Below are 12,503 nucleotides of genomic sequence, written 5' to 3'. Positions count from 1 at the left end.
ACAACACAATATAAAGTCTTTCACCACATGTGCCCATATGCCAGAACTTTCCCTCAAAATAATTTCAATACTGCAACCACGCATAGCCCTCGGCTCAACAACACTGAGTACAACAACAATAATAATACGAGAGTACGACAAGTAAATCAACACAAGAGCTACAGAACACAAGGAAATAGAAGAATGAGCTCAAAATGAAAGACAAAACAGGAAATAATAATTTCACCAAGAATAGCTCAACAAGGGAAGAGGTAATGCATAATAATGACTCCACATAAGTATAACTTAATGATAAGAGTGATACCATGAATCAATGATTCCAAATAAGGATAAGTCAATAATGAAAGGGATAACAAAACTTCAATTAAGGTTAAGCAAGTAAGAGATAATAATAACTTCAATTAAGGTTAAGCAATTACAGAGAAGATAATAATAACTTCAATTAAGGCATAAGAGTTTATTGGCAACAAGGGTAGAACATGAATTAATCAACTCCAAATAAGACATGTAAGGGTGAATTTAGTAAAGGGACGATTTAACATAATAAGACAACTTCATTTTTTAATGAACATAAGAACCTAAGAGCCTAAAACGGTCAAATTCCCACAAATAAACCCGAGTACGTACTCGTCACCTCGCGTACACACCCTTCACATGACACAATTAGCACAAATGACTCAAACCCTAATGGGTAGTTCCTCCACATAAAGTTAGGCAAAATACTTACCTCAAAGAAGCTAGACCGATACTCTAAAATGATATTCTCACGTGAAACAACCTCCGGACGGCTCAAATCTAACCAAAATAACTTAACATCATAAATAAAACTCATAGGAAATAATTCCGGATAATAGAGCTTTGATCTTTAATTAAAACCAAAAAGTCAACCCCGAGCACACACCTCGGAACCCGTCAAAATTTACAAAAATAGAATACCCATTCCGATACGTCATACGAGTCCAACCATACCAAAATTATCCAATTCCGATATCAAATCATCCCTCAAATCCTCATTTTACATTTTTAAAAGATTTGCAAAAATTTCCATTTTCTTTCATTCAATTCACTAATTTAATGATAAAAACAATTATGGAATCATGAAATATATTCAATTCCGGATAAGGGACACTTACCCCAAGCAACCACGTGAAGAATCCCTAAAATATCGCTCAAATCCGAGGTCTCTAGCTCAAAAGATTATAAATGGAACAAAACTCCTAATTTGGGAATTAATATCTGCTGCCCAGGTATTTGCACATTGCGATCGCGGAAATAACAATGCGATCCCGAAGAAGAAACATCAACTGCCCAAAAATGCACTACGCAATCACGAAAATAAGAATGCGATCGCAAAGAAGAAATATCACTGCCCTAAAAATGGAATTACGCGAACGCGAAAATGGTATGCGAATGCGGTTCAGCACTGACTCAGCCAACGCGATCGCGGACCATGCTACGCGAACGCAAAGGACAAAACCTTTGCCTCCCCAGCATGGTCGACACTACGCGAACGTGTAAGACCACATGCGAATGTGAAGAAGCAACACTCACACACACGTGATCGCGGACAAAACCATGCGAATGCGTAGAAGGAAAAAGGACCAGTCACCAAACAGCCTTCGCGATCGCGGCTGAACCTTCGCGATCGCAGAGAAGAACATCAGACACCAATAATCAGCATTCCAAAATTGGAATTTGGAGGAATTGGCCCATAGTCCATCCGGAGAACACTCGTAGCCCCCGGGACCCTGTCGAAACATTCCAACAAGATCCATAACATAACATTCGAGGCCTTAAATCACATAAAAACTTCAAAACTACGAATGTACATCAAATCGAACTTAATGAACTTATGAACTTTCAACTTCTACAACTCGCGCTGAATCATATCAAATCAACCGGTAGTAACGTCAAATTTTGCATGCAAGTCCCAATGACATAACGGAGCTAATCCAACTCTCGGAATCACAATCCGAGCCCGATATCACCAAAGTCAACTACCGGTCAAAGCTCTTAACCTTCCAAACCTTCAACTTATCAAATTTCGTTAAAATGCATCAAATTAACCTACGGACCTTCAAATCCAAATCCGGGCACACGTCTAAGTCCAAAATCGCTATACGGAGCTATTGGAATTATCAAAACACCATTACGGAGTATTGTATTCCTATTGCTATTATTTGGTACTACTTATCCTTTATCTCCCTCTTTTTCTTTTCTCTTCCGTTCTTTCTTTTCTCCTCCTCCTCCTCCTCCTCCTCCTCCTCCTTCTTCTTCTTCTTCTTCTTCTTCTTCCGAGCCGAGGGTCTATTGGAAACAGCCTCTCTACCTGTATTAGGTAGGGGTAAGGTCTGTGTACAGACTACCCTCCCCAGACCCCACCTATTGAGAATATATTATTTTTTTTATTATTGTTGTTGTTGTTGTATTCTCAAGTTCATCTAGAAGACACGAACATGGTTAATTAGCTATACTTTTATGACGATTCTTCAAAGATATGTCAAATTAAAAAATTAAATCTTATGTCATCTCAATTAAAATTCCCTCAAGAATTTTGATGTTATCCATGTACTGAGATTTTAGCTAGTAAAATAAAAGAAAATTTACGTAACTTTATCTAAACGTGAAAATATTACCAAAATATGAAAGTGAAGGATTATTCAAAGAATATAATTATTTTACTAATTTAAAGATTTACGAAAATTTTCAATTCTCAGAGTGTTTATATATATATATATATATATATATATATATATATATATATATATATAATTCTTACAATTAATTTATTTTACAGACTTAAATATTGTGACTTTCTACATTATTTAAATAAAAAAGATTTAAAAAATAAAATTTTAATTAATTTGAAAGTCCTAAATGTTAGTACAATATTTAATTAAAATTTTATTAAATATAAAATCTATTTAAAGGATAAAAAGTCAATCAACATTTTGTACAGGGGTTTCGTGCCTTTTTAATATATATTTAGGCTTGTATGAGTAAAAATGTTATCAAAGATTATTTTGGGGGCTTTACTTGTACATCAATTAGTTACTTTTTATGATTAAAATAATATGCTATTAAAGAATTACTTTGGGGGGCTTTACTTGTGCGGGAATTAAGTATTTTGTATGAGTAAAATAAGAGTTTTTAAAATGCGTACTTAATTGTTTATGTTGAAATTGTTTTATGTGTTTCGTGTACTTTCCTTGAATATACTTTTGGGTCTTTTCTTTGGTGACGATCTCGTGTAAATTATTGTGTATCATGTTGAACATTTTAAATTTTACACATATGAATTTACTTTCATGTCCCGATTGACGATTGAAAAGATTTTAACGGTCAGAGAAAAGAAAAGCTATTTAACTCTAATATCCTTAGTATTGTTCCTACTTAATTTTCTAGAGGCTGCTTTTCCATTATGGTGTAATCAACAACTCAAGATTATCAAGGGAAGGAGTAATAGGACCAGAGTTCTATCTTGGATCCAGCATAATCGCCATGTTATAGCACTCTATCTAGCACTAATCAAGACAGGATTCAATTTGTGGTTTCTCTGTTGTTGATGAAAAAGAGTCACCCCTAACTATTGAGTCATATTTTATTAGTGCGCTAACTGGTGAGATTATGGGTAAGGGTTCTTGTTCTTCTAAGGGGAAGGTGTTATGCTTTCCTTAAAATCTACCTTAGGTAGCTCCTGTCACATCCCAAACTAAGCTAACACCCCACCTGCGAGGCGAACCTCTTTCTCAAACATTTAGCCATTTACTCGAACAATGGGAGAATAATTAAGTGCAGAGCTAAAAGTATTATTAATAATTAAAGACGAAATAACTGTCACCTAATACCTTAGTCAATTGATAGAAAAATCAACAATCACTCAATATATAAAACTCTAGCCCAAATCCCACTATAAGACCATGGAGCATCTAACAGAGTAATATGGGTTTTACTTACGAGTATGTAAACCCCGAAGAAAAAGGAAATAACTAACATGAACTAGACAAAAATGAAACGAAGGCATCCACGAATAATGCGGTAGCTCACCTCAGCAATTGGATCCACTCAAACAGACTCGTCAACCACTAACTCTATCTTCCGCAACAGTATTTGCATAGAGATGCAGGTAAGTAGTGAGTTATATGTAAATATAACCCAATAAGATCCTCGACCCGCCACTTTAAATACCTCTGGAACAAGTGTTAGAAAATACAAACACATTACAACACGAATGATATAGTAAATATGATAATTATACAGTAACTCAATATGTGTGTATTAATAGAGTTAATAAGAATTAACCAACAAGAGTACCCCACTAAGGACTTGTCATAATTGCAGTGAAAGAAATCTACCAACACGTCTACGAGTCTACAACGACACCACAATGCCTCAAATATGTAACAGAGCATACACAATGCTTGGGAGATGTACAAAGGCATACACAATCACCCAACATCATGGCGCACAGCCGTATGAAACTCAACATCATGGCGCACAGCCGTATAAAACTCAACATTATAAAGCATAGCCGTATCAAACTCAATATCATGGCGCACAGCCGTATCAAACTCAATATCATGGCGCACAGCCGTATAAACTCAATATCATGGCGCACGGCCGTATCAAACTCAACACCATGGCTCACAGTCAAATCAAACTATAAAACTCAATCTCATGGCGCACATCCGTTTCACACTATCAAAAAATTTATAAAATAATAATTTTTTTCATAAAATAATATATAGCGGCTAGTCTAAGACCACCGATTCTGCCAAGCGCACGCTTGTCCCAACACATGGATTAGACAAGAAAACACATTTCAAAACGAGTTTTAGAAAAGCAAGCATCAAAGCTTAAAGTCTCACTTACCTCGCTTATAGGAAGTTCCCAAACTTTGCAATGCCTAGAACACCAACCAAACGGCTTCTAATGACCTCAATCTATCCAAAATATTGAATAAAATATCCTAATTAGTCTAAATAAATAATTTTCACAACTTTAAGACAAGTCAAAAAATTAAAGTCAACCCTCGGTCTAATTAATAAAAATCCTTATACAATTAAATACCAAACGAAGCACATGTGCAAAATTTTATCGGAAACGGTGACTTCCGAAATACACTTACAGTTTTGAATCACTACGTTTATGCTAGAAATTCACCATTTTCTTATTGTATAAATTTCATATGCCATCCTCATTATTATACAATCATACGTCTCCCTATCATTATGTCCTAAATTTAAAACTATCAACGAGATCAATTGTGGCAGTAGAAACCTTCTTCCATATCAGATTACTCAAACTTGAAATTTTTATATATTTTGTCAAACCACTAACAATCAGTTATTACTTAATCATTATGCTAATAAAAGTTTTACTTTTCACATTAGTTAATCTTATGTTCCTTAAAAATTACAGAAACCGAAGGCTTATTGAGGATTTGTTTTCTTTTCATAACATCTCCCTTCCAAAATTAAAATTTTCATGTCTAATTCCACTATTTACCAATCATTGCCACCATTAATATTCTATACACACTTGTTGGGACATAGACATATTACCTGAACACTTGGATCTTCTCCCCACAAAATATTCCTCACAAGGTTAGGCTTTAGTTTTCCCCGGAATGTGCCGTCACTGGTCTCCAAATAATATACTTGTGGTATTCTCTTAAGGAACTAAATCAAAACTACCCTCTTTTTACTAAGAAAAAATGGCATGGTATAACAACCTATTAAGAAAATTAGCATTAAAAAGCCCTAGTTTTAGATATTGGCACCCTATAGCCCTACTTTAAATTTTTATTTGTTTTAATTGGCATAGCATAGCCAACTTATCGTGCTTCAGCACTTTTCCCTCACTCCTCCCCTTTCTCCTTCTTTTACGCTTTTCTTCTCTATCTTCCCCAAATTTCAAAATTTTCAAATACCCCAATTCTCTCCATTTTTATCCGATTAGTACTTTGTACTATGTCTACTTAATGTTTTTCTTAACTCTTTTTTTAAATCAAGTCTCATTGTAGAAATTGGAAGATATTCTCATTCTTGCCAAGTTGACAGATGGGTAAAAATTCATATGGTAAGAAATCAAAATCTAAATCAAATGTGGTCAAATTTTCATCTCTTCTTTGGAGATCATCATATTGTCAAGAAAGAATGGTTCCACACTTTGAATTACAGTGGTCAACCTTTAGACGACACGGTATGTTTTTTGTTATAACGCCATGTATAGCATAAACTCGCATGTATATCAGTATGTTCTAGTGATCCCTCACTTAACAGCCTCACTACTGTGGATTATTTGAATGCATACACTTTGGATTAATAATGTAAGGTTAATGCTTCAGGTCAATATCAAGCTTACCAAGTTCATTTTTTTTTATTATTGCTTTGACGGAGTTGAGAGCTCACATGAACTAAATTGATAACATATCTCCTTAAAATAGGTTTTGCACATTATGATAGGCTAAATTTATGTGTAAATGAAGATTGTTTGGTGCCTTCTTATGCCAAAGTAATCGCTGCAGCGTCATTCTTTCGTGCAGTTGTATGTGCTTTGTCTAGTGAGAGTAATTAATTGTCGTACTGTCATTTATAAACATTTATAAACAATGAAAGTAACTGTATAACTGATTAGCGTAATTGTATATTAAAACCTTCAACTATATGGATATGCTGTATATCTACATGTATATCAGACCCAAAAATTATTAACTTCATCTTCTTACAACCATTCTTTTTTAAAAGTATATCCTGATATGTATATCTATGACTAAAAAATATAACTATATTTTTATAATATTATTTCATGTATATCAAGACAGTAATTGTATATCATACAATGCTTAACTTGAAACATATCAGTTTTTACTTAAATGCTTAGTTTTATTTTATTAAATCTTTAAGTGTTATATTTATTGACTTAAATCTGTTTTTATTTTGGCAGCATATTGATGTCATCTTCTACTATCTAAGGAAAAAAATAAAGTATGATGTTAACGTTCCAAAGTCCTTCACCACGACAAACTTTTCATTTTGTGTTAAGGTAAAATCATTGTATGATCAGTTTCTGTCGAGCAATAGGGACTATGGTGTCATCCCTAAGGATCATGAAATAGCTGATTATATGCGAGGCTCTCGCATGCCGTGTAATGTTCTGTGGCACACTGTCGATCATGTACTAATTCCTATAGGCTTAAAAGACGAATGACATTGGATTTTAGGTATGTTGACTTTTAAGGACAGGTGCATACACGTGTATGATTCCATCAGAGGAGCGCAACATGATGCTAAAATTCGTGAGGCCGTTCAACCATATGCAGTGTTGATTGCTCGTTTCTTGGCTAGTACAAGTTTTTATAGGAAGAGACATGATATTGATTTGACCAATGTACCATACAGCGACAGACCACTTGCTGATCCATTAGCTATTCACTTGGTTGATGATCTGCCACAACAAGAAAACGCGTATGTTAAGTTTTCGATATTTCATTTCTTTAAATAATTATATTTTATTAAAGGGCGTTGATTACTTCTAATTTATCTTCACTTTGTTTTAGTGATTGTGGTGTATATGTGGCATCTTTTGCGGAGTATTTGATCCATCAAAGATCAATTCCAGTTGTCTTCGATGTAGAGCAACATCGCAAACGACTTGGTACATTGTTATGGGATTATGGTATATCTAAACAAGAGAATGAAGATGAAAGTGAGCCAGAGTTTTCTAAAAGAAGTTTCAGAATAAATGCTACTGTAACATTGAAGAACAATTAGTCTTACTCTTTAGTTTAGTTATCTATTATTTTGGGATATGTAAATACATTTGTGTTTTATTAATGGCTCATTATGGCACAATATTTGTAATATATTATTTATATTTTGCAGGTTTAACGTATCTTTTTCCTTTTTTGTCAAATTAAGAAATTACCAGTATGTAGCATGGGTATATTTATGGATTTGTTTTTACTTTATTTACTGTTTATTTTTATTTTTTTAAATTTAACATGTGTATGTCTAAATTTTCTTTAGCATGCTCATGTCTAACATAAATGAATATGGCAGTTCCATAAACAAACACCACCATTATTGTGTATCTCTACCCACATGTATATCAATACATAATTTTACCACTACAGATATATATATATATATATATATATATATATATATCTTGTTCTGTATATCTTTATACTAACACACTAGCATTGTGTATATCGCTATCCACATGTATATCAGTACTTAATTGTACAACTACAGGTAAATATTTAAGTGTGCTAACTTGTATATACTGATATTTATATCCGTGAACTAACTACACCAGTGTAGTTTATAAATATAGTATACATTTAAGAGAGATAACATGTATATCCCACTATGTATATCCGTGAACCTACTACTCTAGTTTTGAGTATATCTCCGTTCCCATGTATATCAATACCTAGTTGTACAATTACATGTTTACATTTATTTGAGCTAACATGTATATCCTGATGTGTATATCCTTGAACTAACAACACCAGTTTTTTTTGTATAACTCTATCCCCATGTATATCAATACTTAATTGTTCAAAAACATGTATACATTTTATTTTATATTTGAATGTGTAACAAGTACAAAGATATATATCCAAACTTGATTCAGTGTTCAGTATGACGACATATTAATTCAACTTCATATAAAATGATTAAATTGTAAAGATCATGTGCCAAAATATTATTTATATGTCAATGCAATAATATACATGATAATATACATGTCCTACACAACTTAATGTATTGACCTTGTCCAACTAATTTATATGATACATTTTGATATACATACGAAAATGCTAAATTAAAACTTGCATACACAAGTGCAAAACTTAAATAACTTCTGAACATGAATAATACTTCAATCATTTAATAAACTTGATATATATACAAACAATTTATCTTTAAGGTCATTCAATGGTTATAAGGTATATTTCTACATGTTCTCCTATTGTGGCTCTCATGTCCACATTGTCCGCATGAACTCTTTGGCCTCTTAGCTTGTGATTCTGAAACCTTCTTGTATCTCACCTTCTTCGGTCTTCCAGGCATCTTATTCCAGACTGGTGGCAACACAGCTTGTTCTAATACCTCTACTGGAATTGTCCATGTGCTTTCATCTGGAAGAGGATAAATTGGAATGTCGTATGCTTTCAACATGTATTCATTGCTGTAGTACATAGAGCAGTAATCTTCACCCTCTAAGTTTTTTGACCTCAAAACCGCCCACGCATGCGGACAAGGGATTTGATCAAGCTGGAACCTTCTACAACTACATGTCCTTTCCCTAAGGCAAACGATGAATAACCTCCCATTATCAATAACTGAATGTAAGTTTTCAGTCGATGGTCTCACCTATATTTGGTAGAAAAGCAAGATTAGTCTACACTTTATGTATAAATCCAAAAGAGTAACTTTATTGAGTTACTCTATAGAAAAACATGAAGTTGAAAATAAGGAATATGTTATATAATATAAATTTACCATCATATGTTGTGATGCATCAAGATTTTCATCCAGTATAGCATTGTATTTAAAGGTAAGCTTTGTAAATGTCGCTTGTGCAGTGTTTCGATTTGTGTAGTTCCACCTGTTGATCAACTTTCGAATTTCTTCCAGTAACTGCTGTATCGGAAGTTCCCTCGCTTCCTTAGTTGCTGAATTTAATGATTCTGCAATGTTAGAAGTCATTGTCATTGTTCTGTTGACTTTTGCATGCGCTCTACTCCACCTGTGATACCAAATATCAAATAAGTAATCCTTCACTCTTCCATCTATTTGTTCCATCTCTGTCATATGGTGATTAAACTCTTGAATAGTATATGCTCTTGCAGTAGCAAAAAATATCTCTCTTAGCTCTTCTTGGCTCCTCTTATATCTGTCTTTTATGTTATTCCATAGATGCCATATACAAACACAATGAGAAACTTGAGGATACACTATTGAAGCTGCCTTAGCTATGCTCTCATTTCTGTCCGATACAATGCACATGTCATCTCTATCACCAAGCGCTTCTTTGAACCTTTCAAAGAACCACCCCCATGAAGCATCATTCTCCTTATCAACAATTGCATATGCAAGTGAAAAAATCTTGCCTGTTTACAATATATTAATTATATTCCTTCAACAAAGTATTTATTATAAATATATTCTATTTAATAAATACCTATGGATGGTTAATTGATATGCACGGATTTAAAATAACTATATAAGTGTAAATGGCTATACACAGAACTTTTATACATATATGTATACTCTGATATACAATTAGTTCTTTGGATATACATGAATATGTTACTAATATTTAGAATAAATGAAATATAGTAGAGTATTTCTAGAACAAACCTCCAGCATCTTGCGAGCAAGCTGTGAGTAACATTCCTCTGTACGTTGCTTTAAGGAAGCTTCCATCAACCACAACAATAGGTTTGCAAAATTCCCATCCCTTTATTGATGCATATAAGGCGACAAAGGCATACATGAAGTGTTCTTCATCTGATTTTCTCAAACACACAACTGACCCGGGGTTGGAATGCATCAACATATATAAGTAGCTTGGCAGCTTTGCATACGACTCACTTGGGTCTCCTCTTAAAAACTGAAAGGCCTTTTGCTTTGATCTATTTGCCTTCCAGTAGCTTAAGTCAATACCGTAGTGTTTTTTCATGTCTTTCATTATGTCCTTTGCAGTGTATATTGTTTTAGGATCAACATATTTATCACAAATAATTCTTCCAATAACAGGAGCAGTAGCTACACGTTGTGTAAACAACCTATCTCTCGCCAAACATGTGTGATCCTTACTGAATTTTCTAACCCTAAAGATTTTTGACTTGTTTAGCGATGAAGACTTGAAAAACCACGTGCAACGGTCATTGACACATACCAGAAAGTATCTAATAACATCCAAATTTACACGATAATAAATAAATTAAGATAAACTATTGTGTGTTGTGAAAATAAAAAAACTGTTGATTGTATACAATTATTAAAGTTAGATATACATTCATACCTTGATGGACTTGATCGATCAACCTTAAACTGAAATTTTTTCTGAATAGCATAGTTTTTTAACGCTATCATCAGTGTCTCCTTGTCCTTGTAAAGTTGGCCTTCCGAAACAGTATTATTTAGAGGATCATCTATTATTGGAGTTTTATCAAAATCTACAACTTCAGGATCATCTACGTTATCAAACGCAATCAACTGTAGTGTATCCCCGTTATGTATATCATATGTATTAGCAATTTGTAGGCATACAGATGAATTTTCCTCGTTTTGATTAAACACATATCTTTCTCTTTCTCTTTCACTGTTAAACACAGCGGATACTCATTAAACGCATAATTTTTCTTCTTCAACTCGATATATACACGCAATCCCATATCATTGTGTATCATCATTGGTGGTGAATCTTCATCGCATTTATACTGGATTTCAATCAGATTAATTGTGGTGTCAATCATCAATTGTTTTGAAATTGTAGAAACAAAATCAATAAATTTAGTTTCGGTACTAATCACCACGCCTTCAATTGAGTAATCTATAAATCGATTGTTGCTATCCCAGCGTCCCCCGTGCTGTATCAAAATCGGCAAAGTAGCCATTGAATCTGTATTCTATATACAGAGATTAAAACCCTTCTTCTTCGGTATCTTAGAACTTCAAAAATAAAAAAAAAATTATTTCCAAAGAAAGAACTAATTATTGCATCAGAATACAGAAATTTGATATTCAATTTCCGTGATGGCGGAAAAATCTTCGCACCCTTGTTGATTTTTGAAGGAAATATATTTTCTGCATTTGGTTTTATTTTGGTCGACTGGGTAGTTACGCTTCTGATGGGATACATCATGCAAGCGTGTTTGGAGGGACAAAATCTTAAAACTCCCCTATTTTTGAGGGGTTGTATAATCGTGTCTTTTAGGATTTGGCTATTTTATGCCAATATTTTTAGGCTACTAGTGCCAACCTAAATTTATGGCCAATACAATGCCAATTATAGTGAAGGATTGTTATACGGTGTCAATTCCTCTTTTACTAATCCTTATCCATCACAACGTGCAGCAGCAAAAGAATGGGCTTGGCCCACTTTTTCTTTTTATTAATAATCTTAATTATAGTTTTAAAAAAACAAATTTAGCCACTAGCCACTTATTTAATACAATACTTTATGTATTATAATTAAATTCTCTTCCGCTAGCTTATTATTTGACCCAATAATTATAAATAATTCTCCAATCCCATTATTAATAGGATATAATTAATTTTAGGTTATTACATTCTCCCCCACTTAAACGAGCGTTTGTCCTCGAACGAGTTACAACATATACCTAGTTTCTCAAATAACTATGGCACATGCTTCGCATGTTTTTTCTCGTACTCTCACTTAGCGTTCTCAATTGAATAAGCGCCACAATATTTTTACTTAAGCAACCTTCTTCGAGCTTAGTTATCACACTGGTCTATCAA

General features: G+C 33.5%; 1 protein-coding gene across 1 annotated transcript; it reads right to left on the bottom strand.

Annotated features, from left to right (window-relative positions):
* Window positions 1-8,945: 8,945 nt before the first annotated feature.
* On the bottom strand, window positions 8,946-11,638 carry LOC104234151 (uncharacterized). The gene is made up of 5 exons (XM_070164344.1): window positions 11,463-11,638; window positions 11,044-11,343; window positions 10,377-10,927; window positions 9,516-10,126; window positions 8,946-9,386 (listed from the first exon to the last, which is right to left on the bottom strand). The coding sequence occupies exons 1-5, from the start codon at window positions 11,636-11,638 to the stop codon at window positions 8,946-8,948; spliced, it is 2,079 nt and encodes a 692-aa protein (XP_070020445.1).
* Window positions 11,639-12,503: the final 865 nt, after the last annotated feature.

The sequence above is a fragment of the Nicotiana sylvestris genome, chromosome 12 (assembly GCF_000393655.2).
Source record: "Nicotiana sylvestris chromosome 12, ASM39365v2, whole genome shotgun sequence".
Classification (NCBI taxonomy): domain Eukaryota; kingdom Viridiplantae; phylum Streptophyta; class Magnoliopsida; order Solanales; family Solanaceae; genus Nicotiana; species Nicotiana sylvestris.
Note: the sequence above shows the minus strand (reverse complement) of the source record. Positions and strands in the feature narration are given on the sequence as shown.